This window comes from Cervus elaphus, chromosome 10 (genome assembly GCF_910594005.1).
Source record: "Cervus elaphus chromosome 10, mCerEla1.1, whole genome shotgun sequence".
Classification (NCBI taxonomy): domain Eukaryota; kingdom Metazoa; phylum Chordata; class Mammalia; order Artiodactyla; family Cervidae; genus Cervus; species Cervus elaphus.
The window spans coordinates 31035108-31057926 of NC_057824.1; the positions used below are offsets into that span (position 1 = coordinate 31035108).

At 45.1% G+C, this 22819-nt stretch overlaps 1 protein-coding gene across 5 annotated transcripts in view; it reads right to left on the reverse strand.

Moving 5' to 3' along the window:
* SYT17 (synaptotagmin 17) overlaps positions 1-22819 on the reverse strand; it is an 82926-nt gene that overhangs the window by 32915 nt on the left and 27192 nt on the right. For all 5 annotated transcript variants that reach the window (XM_043914419.1, XM_043914418.1, XM_043914421.1 and 2 more), the window contains one exon: positions 175-295. In XM_043914419.1, coding sequence (XP_043770354.1) covers positions 175-295 — 121 coding nt within the window. The remainder of the gene's footprint in view (positions 1-174; positions 296-22819) is intronic.

Here is a 22819-nt window from a genome sequence, read left to right on the forward strand (position 1 = left end):
CATCTGATCATTTATCTCTTGAACTAACAGACTAGATCTGGATACTATTTTATCCTCAAAAGGTCCTATGAGTTAACAGCATCCAGGATGTAGAAAAAGAAAATCAGGTCCCTTGTGTCGAACAAACACAGATGCCTTGCTAAAGCAATGACAGAAGGAGGGGCCACACGGTACCTGAACCTTGGCTCACATCTGTCTGAAGAAGTTGCTTGGCTCGAATGACGTCAACGTTCAGCCTCCCAGCACTCGGGAGATAATTCAGTGACAGAAGCAGCTCCCCGAGTTCTACCTCATTCTGTGGAGAAAGGATATAATCAGGAAGTTGCATTTTTCTTGTATTTCTTTTGCACCTCTCATGCAGGAAATTGATTCCTGCAGCTCACAAACGGACTTCTATGGGTGGATCAGCTGACAGAGGACACCTCTTTTTCTGACTTCTTTTAGCCTCTTTCCCCAGTCATTTTCTTCCTTCCATCTCAGAAAGTTTGTTCTGCTTTTCGAATGTGTAAGAGCAGCAACAACATAGTAGAACAAAAGCATCAATAATGATAAGAAATAAATGCCACATGCCAAATACTGTGCTAAGTACTTTATATGAAATTATTACTTCAATCTTCACATTTAACAGAAGAGGAAACTGAGGCTTGGAGGAGACAGAGGCTGAGAAATATGTCCAAGGCCACACAGCTAGAAAGTGGTAGTGCTGACACGTGGACCTAGGGAGGCTGATTCCAGACTCTCTGACCACTGTGCGATTCTGCCTTCCAGCAGGATACTGGGGAGGCAGCTCACCCTGCAGGGAAACCATCCTGCAGGCTCTCATATTGTTCTGAAGTAATTCCCAGACTTTATACTATTTTATCTGTAATATTTTAGCAGGTTGAGAAATCTGTTCTCAACTTGCAAGCTGAGCCCACAAAAAGCCTGTGCAAAGCCTGTGTTTCTAGCCTCACCACAAAGCTGGGACTGTGACATCCCTTGTTGAAGAGTATCCGTTCCTTTGCTGTTAATACAATCAAATTGTGGGAAGTTCACATACGCACCCAGTGCATGACTCCATCCTTCCAACAGTACCTAGAAACAAGAGGCCCCCACTTCTTTACCTCTGTAAACATTTTTTTAATTGTAGAAAATTTCAAATACAAATTAAATAGTCCAGTTTCATTAATCTCTATATACCCATCACCCAATTATACCAATTATCAACATATTGCAACATGTTTCATCTTGTCTGAGACCATACAGGATGCTATAACAAAAATACCACAGACTGGGGAGTTTAAAATAATAGGAATTTCTCTCTCACAGTTTTGGACACTGGAAGATCAGGGTGCCTGCATGGTTGGGTGAGGGCCCTCTTCAGGGTTGCAGACTCCTTAGCAGAGGGCTGGGAAGCTCTCTGAGTTTTAATAAGGGCACTAATCCCATTCTTGGGGGCCTCCACCTTCATGACAGCCATCTATCCACATATCCACTTCCCAAAGGCTGCACATTCTAACACCGTTACATTGCATGTGAGGATTCCAACATGTGAACTTCCCAGGGGGTGGGGGAGTGAACCACAAACATTCAAACCATAGCACATCTATACCCTGACTTGTAAAAAACTTTAGCTGCATATTTTAAACCAAGTCCCAGACATGATGTTATTTTCCCTATGTATCTTTTAGAGTGCCTTTCTGATAAGGACATTAAAACAAATATTTCAGACTTCCATGGTGATTCATGGTTGAGAATCTGCCTGCTCATGCAGGGGACACGGGTTCCATCCCTAGTCCAGGAAGATTCCACATGACACAGAGCAACTAAGCCCAAGCACCACCAACTGCTGAAGCCTGCGCCCTAGAGTCTGGGCTCCACAACAAAAGACATCGCAATGAAAAGCCCATGCACTGCAATGAAGAGTAGCCCCCGTCTGTCTAAACTAGAGAAAGCCCACGAGCAGCAACGATGACCCCGCACAGCCAGAAATAAATAAATAAAAGCCCAAGCATTTTTAGTATGGGAAATTTCCAATCATATGCAAAAGAAAGCAGAAGCATATAAGGAGCTTCCTCATAGCACCATCACTCAGCTTCAACAATTACCATCACATGGCCAATCTTAATTTACCTAAACCCTCATCCAACTCCTCATCTTATTCTGAAGTAATTCCCAAACATCATATTATTTTATCTGTAATAGTCTAGCACGTATCTCTAAATGATGAGATTGATCTATCTGTCTATCCATCTATCCATCCTTTGTCCACCCACACACTCACCCACCCATAATCTCTATCTCTTCTGGTGTCAGTCATTTGAACGTGTCAATACCAAGTGGCAGCTCTAAGAACAATGCCAGGTACATGTAGATACTCAATAAACATTTGTTGACTGAATGAAGAGTCAAACCAAAATATTTCTGAACCCACTGAGTTAGTCACCAAACATGAAACAACTTTGGAAATCAACTCAGAGGATGCTGACTGGCAGCCTGTAGATACATTTTGTTTGGTTCACATCATGTTTAAACAGATAATTACTTGCTAATATTTACAAAATTCAAGAATCAAGATTTTTCACACACAAAAAAGCCTAGATATCTTGCCTTTCTTGAAAAACAGGAAGGTCTGGCAAGGCTGAGCCCACATCCCCACCTGGCAACATCTGGCTGCAATGCAGTGCCCTCCAGACAGGATCTGTCTCTTCATGTCACTGGCTCCCCACTTGTCCTCCTTCACCCTTTACATTCTTGCTGTCCAGCCCTGGGCACACAAGCTTGCAGATTTGTCAAGAAAGAAATGGCCAACTCAGGATCTTGAGTAATCAGAGAAGTTCAGAGCCCTTTACACATTTGCTAAGGGTTTCCTTCTTGTTCTCGAAGGCCTGGAATACACATTTGTCCTCAGGCAAGGAATGCTGTGTATCATGCTGGTGCCCAGGCCAGGGAGAAGCCATTTGAAAGTCCCATGGGCTTCGTATCTCCCAGGTTTGTAAGTCAGAGTGATGCCTTCCCTGCTTCTAAAATGAACCAGCGTCTCATCTCATAATGCAACTGTATAAACAGGGATCAGGATTTGTAATTCAGTCAGCTGAGCTGCATAAACAGGAAAAAAAAAAAAAAGCCAGATTCAACCAATCTAGTCATCGAGGGTAGTTTGTTTAGAGATGGGCTCAACTGAGGAACAATTTAGGATGGCAAGAAATTAGCCTATATACACAGACTAGTGGTTCTCAACTGGGGACAGTTTTGTCCCCAGGGCACATTTGCCAATGTCTGAAGACATCTTGGGTTGTCACAGCTACGGTGGGGGGTGCTCCTGGTACCCCTCCCTTTGTAGAACACCCAGATCTAGTGGACAGCCACCACCCCAAATAAAGAATGACCCAACCTCAAATGGCAACAGTGCTGAGGTTGAGAAACACTGGATAGACAAGAGAAAGGGAGACAGTAGTCTCCTTTGTGATAACAAAAAGAGAGTAAATATTCTTTAACCCAACAGCTCCATCTCCAGCAGACCCTATAGACATCATCCCACAAAATGTGTCAGGATATGAGCATACAAGGGTAATGAGTGGCTTCCATTGATTGCCTGTGGGCCTACTATGTGCCTGGACTGAAATGAGACATGATGCCTGCGTCATGGAATATACGTTCTGGAAGCAGAGACAGTAAACAGACTAAAAGAAAAGTCATGACTGAGGTGATTTCAGATAATGCTGAGTACAAGGAAGAAAACTCTGGCAGGGCAAGGAAGATGCAGGGCCTTTCTGGGGAAGACAGAAATATTCTATATCTTGATTATGGTAGTTGTTTCACAGGTGCACTTGCCCCCAAATTAATAAACTATATATTTTAAATGTATGTGTTTACAGCATATGGGCTTCCCTGGTGGCTCAGATGGTAAAGAATCTGCCTGCAATGCAGGAGGCCGGGGTTCAGTCCCTGGGTTAGGAAGATCCCCTGGAGAAGGGAATGGCAACCCATTCTAGTATTCTAGCCTGGAGAATTGCAGGGACAGAGGAGCCTGGTGGGCTACAGTCCATGGGGCCACAAAGAATTGGACACAAGTGAGTGACCAACACTTCCACTTTTCATTTACTGCATATAAATTATACCTCAGTAAAGTAGGGGGCGGAAATCTAAAGCAAGCACGCAGAAGAGAATATTAGCCCTTGTCAAGCCTGGGAGATGGGCAGGTGGGTATTGTATTGTTTTCTGTTAGAAATATTTCATTTAAAAACACAAATAAAAATAAATAGTGAAAAAATAAAAAAATAAATAGTAAAAAATAAATAAAAAAAGAAAAGCAGGCAGAGAGTGGTGACTGATGGGGCACACATGGGGGCTGCCACGTCAGCCAGGGTGGCTGGCGGGCAAGGCCTCTCTGTGAGGGGAGATTGTTCAGTTCAGCTCAGTTCAGTTGCTCAGTCATGTCCGGCTCTTTGCGACCCCATGAACCACAGCACGCCAGGCCTCCCTGTCCATCACCAACTCCCGGAGTCCACCCAAACCCATGTCCATTGAGTCGGTGATGCCATCCAGCCATCTCATCCTCTGTCGTCCCCTTCGCTTCCTGCCTTCAGTCTTTCCCAGCATCAGGGTCTTTTCAAAAGAGTCAGTCCTTCGCATTAAGTGGCCAAAGCACTGGAGTTTCAGCTTCAACATCAGTCCTTCCAATGAACACCCAGGACTGAGCTCCTTTAGGATGGACTGGTTGGATCTCCTTGTAGTCCAAGGGACTCTCAAGAGTCTTCTCCAACACCACAGTTCAAAAGCATCAGTTCTTCTGTGCTCAGCTTTCTTTATAGTCCAATTCTCACATCCATACATGACTACTGGAAAAACCATAGCCTTTACTAGACGGACCTTTGTTGACAAAGTAATGTCTCTGCTTTTTAATATGCTGTCTCGGTTGGTCATAACTTTCCTTCCAAGGAGTAAGTGTCTTTTAATTTCATGGCTGCAATCACCATCTGCAGTGATTTTAGAGCCCCCCCAAAATAAAGTCTGACACTGTTTCCACTGAGGGGAGATTGGAAGCATGTTAAGTGCGGAGGGGGACATGCCAGGCAGAGAGAAGAACAAGTGAAAAGAGGGAGAAACAAAGCCAGTGGGTTTGAGAGCAGAGGGAAGGCCAGGGAGGGTGAGAGGAGATGGATTCTGGAAGGGTCCATGGAGCCAGAGAAAGCTGCCCCGTGGCTGACCTAGTGGAAGCCTGCTCACGCCCCAGCTGCCAGTGCAAAGACATGGATGAAGAGAGAGGGACCCGAGGCCAGTTCCCAGCCCTCAGCTCCTAAGAGGCCCTCAAGCCCTCTCTAAGTAGAGTGCTTCCTGGAGAGGGCTGCTCGCCTCCTCCCCGGGGCCATTGACTGAACCCTCAACAAGGCAGCTTCCCGGTGTCATCACCTTTCTGAGAAGGTTGTTTTTCATCTAAAGGGAAAAAAAAGTGAAGCTCTTTCAGCCTTCACTCCATTAGTAGGACACAAGCTGGCAGTCCTCTCCCGGTGCCCCCACCCCCACCCCACACAAGCACATCAAGGTTTTCATGCGCTGTTTTTCCAGGAAAGCAGGTCCATTGATCTAGCCGTGCTTTCTGTCTCAGGAGCGATCAACTTGCAAGACAGTGTCTGGAATTCGGGGAACAGCTGGTAGAAATAAAAAGGGAGACTAACTGAGCAATATCGAAGGCTTGATTTATTTAACAAACATTTATTCAACAGTTACTGGGGCCTGGGCCTGGGAAGTCATGAACATGGTAATTACAGCAAACCTTTACTAAGAAAGCACCCTGGACCAGGCACGGATCCTGGCAAGCTAAGGCTCAATCTCATTTCTTCCCCTAATAGCCTAGAGATTTCCATTTCACAGATGAAGAGATTCTAGCTCAGGGGCACCAATGAGGAAGGACAGGAGGCAAGCTCAGTCCCTGTATTAACTCTCATGTCGTGTTGCTGCTGATTAAAGCATGATCCCAGCCATCAAGTCAGTCGGCTGGGGAAGACTAGGGAAAATATGGGAAAAAAAAGAAAAGAATAAGTGTTGGCACAGATGTGGAGACATTGGAACCCTGTACACTGCTGCTGGGCACGTAAAATGCTATAGCCACTCTTCTACTAAACAGTTTGGCCATTCTATGAAACATACAGATATGGTATGACCCAGCAATTTCGCTCCTAGGTATATACCCAAGAGAACAGAAAAATGTGCACATGAATTTCACAGTTGCACTATTCATAGTAGCCAAAGGGGGAAACAGTTCAAATGTTCATCAATGGATGAATGGATTAACAAAATATGATATATTCATACAACGCTGTTATTCAGTCATGAAAACGAATGAAGTAGTGATACGTGCTTCAGTATTGTGTAGATGAGCCTCAGAAACATGCTAGGTGAAAGAAGCCAGACACAAAATTACACATTGTGTGGTTCCATTTATGAGATACCCAGAATCAGTAAGTCCATAGAGACAAAAATCAGATTAGTGGTTGCCAGGATCTGGGAGGAAGGGAAGATGGGAGTGACTGCTTAGTGGGTACAGGGTCCTCCCTGGAGATAGAAATGTTTTGGAATGAAAGGTGACAGTCTTACAACACCGAGAATGTACTAAGTGCCACTGAAATGTACACTTTCAGATGGTTAAACTGATGTTATGTGAATTTCACCTCAATTAAAAAAATATAATATGGCCTAGGTGTTAATAAGCCATGTGAACCAGACCGAGTAGAAGACTGAAGCACAATCCACTCTGGGAAGGGGTGTGATCAGGGAAGACTTCTTCACTCAGGATGCATTTGAATTAATCCCTAACAGACAGGTAGGATGTGTTGATTCAGCTGATCATGGCAGTCACTTCAAAACACATACAAAATACATACAAAATTCTATATATGTCATCACATTGTATACCTTAAACTTACACAGTGTTAGATGTCAATTATATCTCAATAAAGTTAGAAGAAAGAAAGAGAAGTAGGATTTTGTCCAGCAAATGTTGCAGGAAGGGGCACCTCTTGCAGATAAAACAGAATGAAGGAGTCCTTCACTGCGGCTGTGGCACCCTTTGCTGCTCTGGTCCTGAACAATCTTGATGTTTCAAACATAAAGTCCTGAGGTGTTGCTGTTGTTTCATTGTTAGGAAGTATCCAACTCTTTTGCAACCCCATGGACTGTGGCCCACCAGGCTCCTCTGTCCTTGGATTTCCAAGTAACTTGCTATTAATAACAAAGTAGCCAAAGAGGATTAATAATTTATATTTCTCAAATAAATTAGTGAGGATTCTCTTTACAAATAAGGGCTTCCCAGGTGGCTCAGTGGGTAAAGAATCCCCCTGCAATGCAGGAGACACAGAAGATGCAGGTTTGATCCCTGGGTTGGGAAGATCCTTGGAGAATGAAATAGCAAAACACTCCAGTATTCTTGCCTGGGAAATCTCATGGACAGAGGAGCCTGGCGGGCTACAGCCCTTGGGGTCACAAAGAGTTGAACACGACTAAAGCAAATGAGCATTTGTTAGGGCTCATTACAGGTAATATTATCTTCACTCATTTGCATTCTTGGTTTTTGTCTGTTTCTGTTTTTTAAGTGGGAAAGACAATGCTGGCAGAAGAGGTATACTCTGAGCCCCTACAAGTGGGGAATGCCCCCCATCTCCACTCCAAATAAAAAAGACAGAAATATATTTTTTGGCAAGAATTTGATATTTCAGAAGTTATCCTGAAGTGCCCCTTGTGGGGAATTTAGACCACTGCTGGGATAAACAGTTGAGAATAACCATCTTGAACAACAAATGATGAGAGGCTCTGTCATTATCTCAAGGTCAAGCCTTAACCCAGCCCTGAAAGTGGAGGGTCTTTACTAGCCTGGGGGCCTCTGCCCGTGAATGTGCCCACATATGGACGACACGTACTGGACATCAAGCCCAAGGGCGGAATGTTCTTGGAGGGTTCCTGGAGCCAGTGTCCCCTTAGTCCCTCTTCCCTAGAAGAATAAGTCAGTCAGTTCAGTCACTTAGTTGTGTCCGACTCTTTGCGACCCCATGAACTGCAGCACGCCAGGCCTCCCTGTCCATCACCAACTCCCGGAGTTTACTCAAACTCATGTCCATTGAGTCGGTGATGCCATCTAACCATCTCATCCTCTGTTGTCTCCTTCTCCTCCTGCCCTCAATCTTTCCCAACATCAGAGTCTTTTCAAATGAGTCAGCTCTTCGCATCAGGCGGCCAAAATATTGGAGTTTCAGTTCAGCATCAGTCCTTCCAATGAACACCCAGGACTGATTTCCTTTAGGATGGACTGGTTGTAACTCCTTGCAGCCCAAGGGACTCTCAAGAGTCTTCTCCAACACCATAGTTCAAAAGCATCAATTCTTCTGCACTCAGCTTTCTTTATAGTCCAACTCTCACATCCATACATGACCACTGGAAAAACCATAGCCTTGACTAAGTACCTGTTGCTAAATTTAAAAGCTGACCAGCACAGCTGCTAAGGAGCTCAGAACATGGCCACAGAAAAAGCAGGACCACCTACTTCAGTAGCTCCCCAACCTGACCCCTGCCCCAAAGGGTCACGGAATTTATAGTGATCTTTGTGGACACCCATGACATACTGACTCATTAAACTTTCATCAATCTTGGGCAATTATGCCTTCCCTGCAACCTAATTCTGCCATCCCCACAACTTCCAGAGACATTGGCAGTGTCTGGAGACATTTTTGGTTATCACAATTGGGGAAGGGGTTGCTACTGAAACCTAGTGGGTGGAGGCCAGGAATGCAGCTAAATATCCCATATAACACAAGACACCTCAAAAACAAACAAACAAAAAAAAAGACACCTCCCCCTTCCCCCCACCCCAACAAACACACACACACAACACAGAATGATCTGGCCCAAAATATCAATAGTGCTGAGGCTGAGAAATCGTAATAAAACCTATGAACCTTGTACTGGTTCAGATTCTTCTCTTATACGTGATTCTAGCCTGAACAAATGTTAACAGCAACTAAAGACTTTGAATTTTACTCCAACGACTAGGAGGAAAGTCCATTCACTGTCTCCACTGAACTTGTCTTGGGCAGTCTCTCCAGACTGGAAGACACCACAGCACCAGCTTTAAGTCAAAGATCAAGTTACGATTCCCATCCTTTTCTTCACTGCAAGCAGAAACCCAAGCACCCAGACACAAACTCCTTCTGGGAGATGTGTTCAACCAGCCCAAGGAGAATGGATTGCTCACTGTGAGGGGATCTCCAAGGCTATGGAGTCTTCTTTCTCCAACCCAAATTTCATCTGATGAGGTTGGCATGTCAGAGCTGGAAGAACTGGATTCAGCATTCTAGGTTTATAAAAGAAAAGAGCCAGGCCATTCTCTCACTTCCCTGCTTAATACCCTCCATCACTCTTATAACGAAATTCAAAATCCTTAGCCTAGTCTTCAACATGATTTGTCAACCTTGGCACTACTACTGCCATTTGGGGAAGGCTCATTCTGTGTTGATCTCCAATACTTTGGCCGCCGCATGCAAAAAGCCGACTCATTGGGAAAGACCCTGATGCTGGGAAAGATCGAGAGCAGGAGGAGAAGAGGATGAGATGGATGGATGGCATCATCGACTCAATGGACACGAGTGTGAGCAAACTCCGGGAGATGGTGAAGGACAGGGAATTCTGGCATGCCGCATCCATGGGGTCGCAAAGTGTTGGACGCAACTTAGCGATTCAAGAACAACAACATTCTGTGTTGTGGGGCTGTGCTGGCGACTGTAGGATGTTTATCAGCATCCCTGGTCCCTACCCTCTAGATGCCAGCGGCACCACCCCTAACTGTGACAACCCAGAATGTCTCTAGATGTTGCCAAAGGTTCCCTCGGGGCAAAATCGCCCAGTTGAGGATCACTTGTCTACCAGGACCTAAATAATCCGACCCCTGCTTCCATCTCAGACCTCATCCAGCTGCCATGACTGCCTCTGCTCTATTCCTTGAAAACACAAAGCCATTCCTACCCCAAGGCTTGCTGTTCCCCCAGCCTGGGAATCTCAACTCAAATGTCACCTCTTCCTCTAGGCTTTCCACGACCACCCAGTGGACAAGAGCCCCTGCCTCCACCACTTTCTACCACATCACCTTGCTCTTCATGGCACTCGCCCATGACCATCTCTCTACCACTATCTGCAGAGCACCAGGGAGAACTTCAGGCCGGAGGCCATGAGAACAAGCTATGTGGCCCCAACGGGGAGGCCCCCTGCACCACATCCCGGACAAGAGGGGTCATCGTCACAACGTCTGTCACCGGCCCTACCCAAGAAAATTGAAGCTGAGGTGGGAGAAGGACCAGTGACTGGCACCACAACTGCCTTCTCCTGTTTCAGGGCAACGTCGCAAATAGGTCTCATTTCCTATTTAAAGGGCCTGATGAACTTCATTTGGTTGAACCACGTGGGGTGGGCTTAGGAAAACGGAAATAGTTCATCTGCAAATTACTCAAATGAATCCAGAAGCCACCCTGCCAGCCCCCCAGCAGCCCTGCTTTCCACCCAGAGAAAAACTCTGCCTGCCTGCAACCTCTGAACACAGCTAAGTCTTCATCAATAAAAGGGAAATCAAAGAAAACCATTTGGGACAAAAGACACTTTCTGGGAAAAAAACAGCGGGCTCTCCTCCTGACAGACTTCCTTTGAAGTGCTTTGAGGGCATCCTTGCTCTCACTCACCTAGCAGAGGGTTTCAGATGTGCGCACACACTTTTAATGATGCCCAAACACAGCTGCTGTGTGCCATGTCTTTGTTCCCATGAGTCAGGAGAGACCTTTTGTCTCTTAATTTACTGCACGAACAATATTAAATTAGGAATGGATTTTTTTAAAAAAAAAGCAAAATTCAGCCACAATCCCAGCACATTACACATTTCATCAAAAGCTTTCTTTCCTCCACCGCCACCCTTTCAGATTCTTCTTCCAGTCGCTGTCAATAATCAAAACAATATTTGCATAGTTGCATTGACAACATGGGTGAATTCTGAAATATCGTCCCTGGCCTTTTTAAAACTTAAATAGACACACATGTTTTCCAAGTTACTACCTAGACATCACAAATATCCTTTGTAATGTCTACTTAGAATATTCCATTAGGCTGAAACACTGTAATTTACTTTAACCACTTTCTATTGCTAGGTACTTAGGTTATTTTTAACGACCTAAAATAGGGCACTTTGGCACTTTTCCTCTTTTAGATTACATCTCTCTAATAAAACCCAAGGGTGATATCACTGGGTCAAAGAATATATTAAAACATGAAAAACGTCCAGATATTTGTCTGCTGTTCAGTATGAACCACCAGACCGTTTGTCAAAAGGCCTGAACTAACTTCACAGCCACCGGGAAAGGGGGAGGACAGAAGTGTCTCCACAGCATCACCAGCACCGGGTATTAACATGCGACAGTAGTGTGCGGGATCAGTGTGGGGCTAAAACACTTTTTATTTGCGTTTCTTTGAATGAATATCTAGCCACATACTGAATTACATTTCCTTCTCTGCATGGAAACGCTGACTTTCTTTCTGTGTGAGTTCAATGCTCCTCCTTGACACGTTCATGCCATGATTGACAGCACACATTTTACACTGGATTGCATCTGTTACTGTCAGGCTTCCTAATTATTCCTGTCCACGGGATAGCTTATGATGGATTCGGTCTGTACTTCTCTGCCTGCTAAAAGGACTGAGCATCTTTTCATGTTCATCAGCTAGTCATCTTTTTTTTTTCCTCTTCTATGAAGACTCTGTTCATTTCTTTTGGCCCATTTTTCTATTGGCCACCTACTGATTTATAAGAAGGCCTTCAGATATTTGGAAAACTCAGTAGTGGCCACAGGAATGGAAAAGGTCAGCTTTCATTCCAATCCCAAAGAAAGGCAATGCCAAAGAATGTTCAAACTGCCGCACAATTACACTCATCTCACACGTTAGCAGAGTAATGCTCAAAATTCTCCAAGACAGGCTTCAACAGTATGTGAACCGTAAACTTCCAGATGTTCAAGCTGGATTTAGAAAAGGCAGAGGAACCAGAGATCAAACTGCCAACATCTGTTTGATCATAGAAAAAGCAAGAAAGAGAGTTCCAGAAAAACATCTACACCTGCTTTATAGACTACACCAAAGCCTTTGACTATGTGGATCACAACAAACTGTGGAAAATTCTTCAAGAGAAGGGAATACCAGACCACTTTACCTGCCTCCTGAGAAGTCTGTATGCAGGTCAAGAAGCAACAGTTAGACCCAGACATGGAATAGCGGACTGGTTCTAAATTGGGAAAGGAGTACATCAAGTCTGTATACTGTCAGCCTGCTTATTTAACTTCTATGCAGAGTACATCATGTGAAATGCCGGGCTGGCTGAAGCACAAGCTGGAATCAAGATTCCCGGGAGAAATAACAATAACCTCGGATATGCAGATGACACCACCCTTATGGCAGAAAGCAGAGAGGAACTAAAGAGCCTCTTGATGAAGGTGAAAGAGGAGAGTGAAAAAGCTGGCTTAAAACTCAACATTCAAAAAATGAAGATCATGACATCCAGTCCCATCACTCCATGGCAAATAGATGGGGAAACAATGGAAACAGTGACAGACTTTATTTTCTTGGGCTTCAAAATCACTGCAGATGGTGACTGCAGCCATGAAATTAAAAGACGCTTCCTCCTTGGAAGAAAAGTTATGACCAACCTAGACAGCATATTAAAAAGCAGAAACATTACTTTGCCAACAAAGGTCCATCTAGTCAAAGCTATGGTTGTTCCAGTAATCATGTACGGATGTGAGAGTTGGACCATAAAGAAAGCTGAGTGCCGAAGAATTGATGCTTTTGAACTGTGGTGTTGGAGAAGACTCTTGAAAGTCCCTTGGACTGCAAGGAGATCAAACCAGTCAATCCTAAAGGAAATCAGTCCTGAATACTCACTGGAAGGACTGATGCTGAAACTGAAGCTCCAATACTTTGGCCATCTGATGTGAAGAACTGACTCATTTGAAAAGACCCTGATGCTGGGAAAGATTGAAGGCAGGAGAAGAAGGGGACAACAGAGGATGAGGTGGTTGGATGGCATCAGCGACTTGATGGACATGAGTTTGAACAAGCTCCAGGAATTGGTGACGGACAGGGAAGTCTGGCATGCTGCAGTCCATGGGTTTGCAAAGAGTCAGACATGACTGAGCGACTGAACTTCACATATTATGATTACAAAATTATTCACCAGTTATGGGTTGAACCATATCCCTTCCCAAATTCATATGCTTAAGTTCTACTTCTGAGAGCCTGAGAATGTGACATTATTTGAAAATAAAGTGTGAAAGTGTTAGTCTCTCAGCCATGTCCAACTCTTTGTAACCCTATGACCTGTACCCTGCCATGCTCCTCCCTCCATGGAACTCTCCAGGCAAGAATACTGGAGTGGAGAAGAAGTGGAAGCCATTCCCTTCTCCAGAGGATCCTCCCAACCCAGAAATCGAACCCAGGTCTCTTGTGCTGCAGGTAGATTCTTTACCATGTGAATCACAAGAGGAGAACATGGTCACTGCAGAAGTCATTCGTTAAGATGAGGTCGAACAGGAGTAGGGTGGGCCTTTAACCCAATATGACTGGTGTTGTTACAAGGAGGGTAAAGTCTGGACACTGATATGCACACAGGGAGAATGCCACGATTCTCAAGGAACTACCATGAGCCAGGAGAGAGATCTGGAGGAGATCCTTCCTAGAACCTTCAGAGGGAGTGACCCTGTTGACCTCTGGATCCTGAGAACCGTGCTATGGTAAATTTCTATTGTTTAAGCCAGTGAGTGGCACTTTGTTACAACAGCCTTAGCCAACTAACGCATGTGTCTAGTTCTCCCAGTTTGTGGTTTGTTTTTAAATTTTTTTCTGCCACATTTTCTGATGAGCAGAAGTTCACAGTTCTAAAGTGGCAGAATGCAGTCAGCCTTTCTTCTATGGGTTACACTCTAGGACCTTTTCAGAAATGCTTTGCTCTATGAGGTCATAAAGATACTCTCCTTTTTTTCCTTCTAAAACTTGAAGTTTGGCTTTTCAGAAGTAAGTGCTGGGACCACCTGGACTTGGCTTTGGTGTGTGGTGTGAGGTAAGGCTCTGTTTTCATTTCTGAGGGACTGCCCCTCTTTTCTCCTCTCTCTCTTCCTATGAGGCTGTAAGTTCCTCGAAGGCAGTGATTTTATGTTACCTCTAGTCATCGCCCCAGGTACAGAACAGACCCCTGGTGAATGCGAGCCAAGAGAAACATCTGTTTATATCCTGTGTGTGAAGCTAAACCTTTCAGGGAAGATGAGAGAGAGGCTTAATCTTTTGATGTCTGAAGAATTTAAGGCTCAGTGGCCATCCAGATTAGATCAACCTACTTCAGATCCATTCAGGCATCTTGAAAGAATGAGATGCTGACTCTCTTCTAAATTGGGCCCCCAGTGAGCGTCTTGTAGCAGGGACAGCTATTCTAGCAGAGATGGTTCCAGAACATGTAACACTATCAATCCAAACTTTCATGGCAGGCATGAGGCTACCCAGTGTCTATAATGAAGCACCAACAGTGGACAGTTAGGGAGAATGGCCTGTAGTAGAAGCAGCGGCAGCAGCCAGGATAGGCCAGGACACTTAGAAGGAAGTGGCTCTGCCAGCCAGGGGAGGGCCTCCAAGTCAGCAGGGTCCAGCCCCTAGACCTTTCTTCCATGAGTTCATCCCACTTCTGCATAGAAAGCCCCTCTTCGGCTTCTCTGCATCTTAGTCATCTGATTAGACCACTCCTTACCCAACCATCCAGTCCACAGATATTTATAGTGTCAGGCACAGGGCAAGCATACAGTAGGTGCTCAGTAATGACCTGTTGACTGGGCAGTTGTGCTAGACACAAGGGATACAGCAGTAGGCAAGACATCAAGGTCACTGTAATGTAGTTCCTGATACTAAACATTCTTCAATGAATTATTATGTAGAACTAATTCATTATAAGATGATTTAATTAGCAGTGTGATGTGTGTCATGAAGAATAACAAGGTGCTGTGGGAACCAACCTTCCTAAAACTCTCTGGCAGAAGCAGATAGAGGGCCAAGGGGCAGGCCCACTGAATAGTGGAGAAGGCCAGCATGGACAAGCAAAGGGGGTCCAGGGGAGGACTGGAGCTGGGGCAAAAACAGGTCAGCTCATGCCTTGCAGCCAGGTAACGAGTCTGGACTTATTCCAAGAAATAGGGAGCCACCGAAGGCTTTGGACAGTCACCTAATTAGATGGAAGATTGCCTGGAGAAGGAAATGGCAACCCACTCCAGTATTCTTGCCTGGAAAATTCCATGGACAGAGGAGCCTGGTAGGCTACAGTCCATGGGGTCACAAAGAGTCAGACACGACTGAGCGACTTCACTTTCACTTTTAAAAAGATCTCTCTGGGGAGCTTCCCTGGTGATCCAGTGGTTAAGACTCCGTATTTTCAGTGCAGGGCGTGGGTTTACATGCCTCATGGTATGGTCAAAAAAAAATAATAATAATAAAATAAAATACAAGTTCTTTCTGGCTGCACTTCCTGCCTCCTCCAATAGAAGCTGTTTCTCCTTCTGACTCCCCTTTCCACTCATGCTATAATTAGTTACTTCTCCGCATCTCCGTAACAAACTCTCTTATGAGGCTCTTTTACTTTTCATCTGCTATCATTTCTCCAGTGCAAGACTACACCTTCTATGTTCTCAGTTACTTCTCTTTCCTATTCCAGTATCTGAAGGTAGGAGGATTGTAACACGTTTAACTGTATCCCTCAAAAAGATCACAGAACCAAATCTTCCTCAAGGCCTCCAGAAGCAATCTGACTCTGCCGACACCTTGACTTTGGACTTCCAGCCTCCAGAACCAGGAGAGAGCACATTCCTCTTGTTTTAAGCCACATGATTTGCTGTCATTTGTCACAGCAGCCTCAGGAGACTGATGTCGTGGTGCGTTAAGCGGACTGAGTCACAGCCCTACATCCCAACGCCCGCTCCATCGTGGACTCACTGTGTGACCTTGGATATGCTGCTGAACCCCTCTGAGCCTCATTTCCTTCCCTCCTGGGGAAAATGGCGGGACAAACCACAAAGTTCTAGGGAGACCAGCTCTTCTTTTTTTTCCTTTCCTTATAACTTTCTTTTTTTGTTTGTTTTAGAGAAATCAACCTGATGGAGTTAATCAGTCACTCCAACAAATTCTCATTTGAAATGTATTTTGAGTAACTGACATAAGCTTGTGATCATTAAATTTCAATCTAGCTTTTTTTGGGCTGTCTAAGTTCTTATAAATTGTCCTTATATTTTTAACCTTGATGACTCACATCTTTTATTTTTATTTTTTAAAGTTTCTATTGCAGTATAGAGACCAGTTCTTCTTGCACTTCTGTTGCCATGCATGACAGGGTTCTCGCCCACCTTCCCTCGCAGTCTAGCTTCTGTCTCCTGGTCCTCATCGTTCCTAATCCTTTTCCCCTGCCTGCAAATGCAGTTTTTCCAAGAATTCAACTTGTGGTCCCCTTTTCTTCTCACATTATATATACAGTGTTTCTTATAAAAGAATACTGTTGATGCCTAGGGTTTCAACTATCATACTTTCTGTGTGTCCCAAACATGCTGATTTCTTTAGAGCTCTAGTCCTGCCTAAGCCTTATATGTTTTATTTCCTACTTCTCCTTTTCTTTCTCCCTTACTTGATTCTCTTCTATAAATGCTTTTATTGAACATTTTTTATGTACCAGGCACTGAAGAACCAGCAGTGAACAAGACAGAAAAAAAAAAAATCCCCATTCTCTTGATCTTCACATTGTAGTAGAAGAAAGAGACAGTAAAGAAACCAACTGGTAATGTCTGCTAGTGGCAGGTACTGTGAAGAAAAATAAAGCTGCCTAAGGGGATAGAAAGTGACAGGGCTGCTCCTAAACAGGGAAGTCAACGACGGCCTCTCTGAGATGGTGACACTGAGGTCAGAACTGAATGAAGAAAGGAGGGAGCCATGCAGGTATCTGGAGGGAGCACATTCCAGGCAGAGACAGCAAGTGCAAAGGCCCTGAGGCAGGCTCATGCTTGGTGTGCTTGAGAAACCCAAGCAAGTTGGTATGGCTGGAGCAGAGTGAAGGAGGCCACCAGTGGGGTTAAAAGGCTGGAGGGAGAAGGGGTTGGGTCTTGTTTACATTTTTATCTTCAATGAGATGGGAAACCACGGGAAAGTTAGAAGCAGGAGAAAGACCTAAGCTGATACTCATTTTACTAGCTTCCCCTGGCTGCTGTGTTGTGGATATATTCAGGGAGGCAAAGGGATGAAGCAGAAAAACCCATAAGGAGAGTTATGATAACCCAGTGAGAGGTGACGGTGGCTTGGACCAGGCGGTCGGAGTGGAGGGGACTGGAGTGCTGGGGAGGGCTGGCATGCTGATGGGTAGAAGATAAGACTTCTAGGTTTGACAGTAAATGGTGACATCACTGATGGATATGGAGAACATGTAGGCAGAGCAACTTGGGGAGAAATCAACAGTTCAATCTTGAATGTGTTCTGAGTGAGGCACCAGCCACCATCCAGGCAGGGGACAGGCCTAGGCTTATAAAGTTCCACGTTTCCATAGCCACCCTCCTCAGAAGCATCTCTGAGGATGCTTATAAAACACAGGTATGTGGGGCCTCCTCAACCGTACTTGATCAGATTCTTCAGAGGAGGAGACTGGGAATTCATATTTTAAACAAGTGCTCAAGAAAAGCTGATAACAAGGGTATTTCTGATGGGATCAGACGTAAATCAAATCTCTTATGATTATACAGTGGAGGCGACAAATCGATTCAAGGGATTAGATCTGGTAGACAGAGGACTTGAAGAAATATGGACAGAGGTTCATAACATTGTACAGGAGGCGGTGACCAAAACCATCCCAAAGGAAAAGAAATGCAAGAAGGCAAAGCGGTTGTCTATTGAGGCTTTACAAATAGCTGAGGAAAGAAGAGAAGTGAAAAGCAAGGAAGAAAGGAAAAGATACACCCAACTGAATGCAGAGTTTCAGAGAATAGCAAGGAGAGATAAGAAGGTTTTTTAAATAACAATGCAAAGAAATAGGGGAAAATGATAGAAAGGGAAAGACTAGAGATCTCTTGAAGAAAACTGGAGTATCAAGGGAATATTACATGCAAGAATGGACACAGTAAAGGACAGAAACATTAAGGACCTAACAGTAGCAGAAGAGATTAAAAAGAGGTAGCAAGAATACACAGAAGAACTTTACAAAATAAAGGCCTAATGACCAGAATAACCACGAAGGCATGGTCACTCACCTAGAGTCAGAATTCCTGGAGTGTGAAGTCAACTGGGCCTTAGGAAGCATTACTATGTACAAAGCTAGTGAAGGTGATGGAATTCCAGCTGAGCTATTTAAAATCCTAAAAGATGATTCTCTTAAAGAGCTGAGCTTAATATGTCAGCAAATTTGGAAAACTCAGCAGTAGCCACAGAACTAGAAAAGGTCAGTTTTCATTCCAATCCCAAAGAAGGGCAATGCCAAAGAATTGTTCAATCTACCATACAATCACACTTATTTCACATGTTACTAACATTATGCTCCAAATTCTTCAAGAGAGGCTTTAGTAGTATGTGAACCGAGAACTTCTAGATGTACAAGCTGGGTTTAGAAAAGGTAGAGGGACCAGAAATCAAATTGCCAACACTCGCTGGATCATAGAGAAAGCAAGGGAATTCCAGAAAAACATCTACTTCTGCTTCACTGACTATACTAAAGCCTTTGACTATGTGGATCACAACAAACTGGAAAATTCTTAAAGAGATGGGAATACCTGACCACCTTATCTGTCTCCTGAGAAACCTGTATGCAGGTCAAGAAGCAACAGTTAGAACCGGACATGGAACAACAGACTGGTTCAAAATTGGGAAAGGAATATGTCAAGGCTGTAAATTGTCACCCTGTTTATTTAACTTATATGCAGAGTACATCATGAGAAATGCTGTGCTGGATGAATCACAGGCGGGAATTAAGATCACCAGGAAAAATATCAACAACCTCAGATATGCAGATGATACCACTCTAAAGGCAGAAAGTGAAGAGGAACTAAAGAGCCTCCTGATATGGATGAAAGAGGAGAGTGAAAAAGTTGGCTTAAAACTCAGCATTCAAAAAACCAAGATCATGGCATCCAGCCTCATCATTTCATGGCAAAAAGATGAGGAAAATTCGAAGCAGTGACAGATTTTCCTCTCTTGGGCTTCAAAATCACTGCAGATGGTGCCTGCAGCCATGAAATTAAAAGAGGCTTGCTCCTTGCAAAAAAAGCTATGACAAACTTAGACAGAATATTAAAAAGCACAGGCATTACTTTGCCGACAAAGATCTGTATAGTCTAAGCTATGGTTTTTCCAGTAGTTATGTATGGATGTGACAGTTGGACATTAAAGTAGGCTGAACCCCGAAGAATTCATGTTTTTGAATTGTGGTGCTGGAAAAGACTTTTGAGAGTCCCTTGGACAGCAAGATTAAGCCAGTCAATCCTAAAGGAAATCAACCAGAGTATTCATTGGAAGGACTGATGCTAAAGCTGAAGCTCCAATATTTTGGCCACCTGATGCGAGGAACCAATTCACTGGAAAAGACTCTGATGCTGGGAAAGATTGAGCGCAGCAGGAGAAGGGAGTGACAGAGGATGAGATGGCTGGCATCACTGACTCAATGGACATGAGTTGAACAGACTCTAGGAGACAGTGAAGGACAAGGAAGCCTGGCATGCTGCAGTCCACAGGGTCACAAAAAGCTGGACAGGAATTAGCGGCTGAACAACAGCAATGGAGTACAGAAAACGAATACCGGGTACCAGGCGGTGAGCTGGTGAGTGGTTGTCTAACAATAGGAAGAGTCTGTCTGAGTGATGCAGAAAGTGAGAAAGCGGGCCTGAGACAAGGCTTGAGTCCTTGCATCCAGTTGTGCCTGAAGCTCAGGAGACTCCTGGGGTTCTTAGTTCCCTGAACCAGAATCTCTCCTCTTATCTCCTAGAAAGGACACCTGAGTTGGGATTGTGTCCCTGGCGGTCCAAAGGGTCTCAACACACTCCAACACTGTCACAGCAGGCAAGTCCCAGCCCCCACTCCCACCAGAAGATGACGGGTGGCTGGTCTCTCTGTGCTGCAGATAAGCAGCCTCCGTTAGCACTGTGTTGCCAGCCAGAAACCAATTTCCCGTTTCACGCAAGCTTGAAGTGCAGGTTGTATGGTCACCTGGATCATCCAAGGGTGGTCAGGGCCACGGTGGGCCTGGTGCCGAAGGGGACCTCTGCCATGGGCCTTGAGAACACGGGTGGGGCCAACGAGGGAGGCCTGGATGGTGGGAGTCAGAGCTCTTCTCCAGTGGGTTCCCCCACTGGGATGTGTAGCCTTTCTTCCAGATGTTTGCGAGCTGATCTGACCTTCAGCCTCGACAGACTGACCCATCTGCCAGCCAGTACAGAGCCAAAGGAGCTGGAGTTACCAGCATGGGCAGAAACGCTTCAGGAAGTGAATCATGTGTCCCATCTCTCCTTCCCCCCCAGCACTGGGATGACACACGTCTTGAGGCCAACGCCAGGAGTAACTTTCCAGATCAAACAGGACCATGCCTTCTGGGGGTGGCTGAGCCTCCCCTTATATCAAATGGTGCAGTACAGCCGGCCTTCCGTATCCATGGCTTCTCATCCACAGATTCAACCAAGTGGATCTGGATTCGGAATTCATGTATACGGAGAGTTCACTGTATGGAGTCTTAAAGGCAGGGACCAGGTCTCACTCACATTGGTAGCCCTAGAACCTGACATCCAGATGTATTCAACCAATTGGGACAGTCATGGAAATTTTCAGCCTCTCCCTCTTTGAACAGAGCCCCAGCATCCTCACTCATCCTCTCTGGAGCTCACCACCAGATGCCTGGACCACCCACCCTGCTGGCCACTCAGAGCGAGAGCCTCATCTTCTCAACGCCAGCTGGAGAGGATGGATTGTTTGGTTGGCAACGGTTGCTTTCATTTCCTTGGTCAATCTGAGTTGCAGTCCTTTGGCTGGGAAGGTTTTAGCACAATCCTCATGGTCACAATGGACAGCGACATTCACTCAGTGTTAACCAGGAGTAAATGCCAGTTAACCGAGGCCCTGCTGTGTGTGAGCCTGTGTAGACAGCACAGGCGTTATCACACGCCACAATCTCTGAGCTCGGGGTTGCTGTTCCTGCCATATTCCAAAAAAGGAAGGTGAACCTCAGTGAGACAGGGTGGCGGCCAAGAGCGGATGCTGGCATCAGAACGGAGCCTCCTTTCTTCACTAACTGCATGGCCTTGGGCAAGTTACTCAAATTTTCTGTGTCTTACTTGCTTTAACTGTTAAATGGGGATACTGATAGTCTCTGGTGGTGGTTTTCAAACTTACATGGAAAGCCCTAGAATGGTATCTGGTCTATGGGAAGCACTCAAGAAGAGTCAACAATTTCATTACCAGTGACCCTGAGTAACTGCCCAAGGTAACCCCACTGGAAGTGGCGGGACTGACTCCAACCTGGAGATTTTTGGGACTGCAGGATCGTGCTCTTGACCACAACCTGGCACCACTGTACACATGTGTCAGGCTCTGTGGTTTGAATCTCACATGAACTAGCTTTTTGGCTGTCCATTAAAACATAGAAGTATTACTATGATCAGTGGTATGCTGGTAAATGTTTAATTCTTTGGGGAGGGGAGTGTGAGGGGGGAGGTTCTGATTAAGATGCTACAGTATTTGTCAATTTCATACACAATAGCTGATTTTCAATCTACCAACATGAAGTCAGCTGGCTTGAGAAATTCCTGAAAATTCCTCTACAAGCTAGTGCAGACTAGTTCCAGCATATCACACAATCCCCATTTTATAGACAAAGAGACTGAGGCTTAGAAATGATAAGTTAACTTTCCCAGGCCCCTAGGTGGCAAAGATAGGACTTGAACCCAGGTCTGTATGACTTTATGGCCTATACTCTTAGCTACCATCTCTTCTCTTTTGGGGTAAAACAGTATGTGCCAGTGGTAAGACCTCCTGCCTGGTGATCAGGTGACCTAACCCTAGTCTTCTTTCTGTCACTGAGGGCTGTGTGACCTTGGACAAGTCACTCAATCTCTCTGGGCTGCAGTTTTCTCATCTTAAACTAGGATTGGTTCAAATCATCTCTGGCTCCCCTTCTAGTTCACATTATAACTAGGAATCAAAAGCTTGTGTTAAGGCCTGAAATGTAACCTACATTTCTCTTTTAGGAGGAAGGGACAAGAAGGACCACATAGATAGAAACTTCTAGTTGATGCTACCTTGTAAGGCTCTGGACTGGGCCCAGCCCTGGCTACACAGTGTTGCCAAAATACAGCTGTTCACCAAACCTGGGCAGGAAACCCTTTTAACAAACCCACAGAGGCCAGGATTATGCCAAGAGAATCAAGACTGACAATAGCTCCGGACAAGTTAAAGACGGATTCTCACTAAAAACCTGACATCCGCTTTGTTGAGGGCCTTGCCTGTTAAGATATCAGGCCGTGTGTGTGTGTGTGTGTGTGTGTGTGTGTGTGTGTGTGTGTACGCTCAGTCGTGTCTGACTCTTTGTGACCCCATGGACTGTAGCCTGCCAGGCTCCTCTGTCTATGGGATTCTCCAGGCAAGAATACTGGAGTGGGTTGCCATGCCCTCCTCCAGGGGATCTTTCCAACCCAGGGATCAAACTCTCATCTTTCATGTCTCCCGCATTGGCAGACGGGTTCTTTACCACTCACACCATCTGGGAAGCCCCATCAGGGGG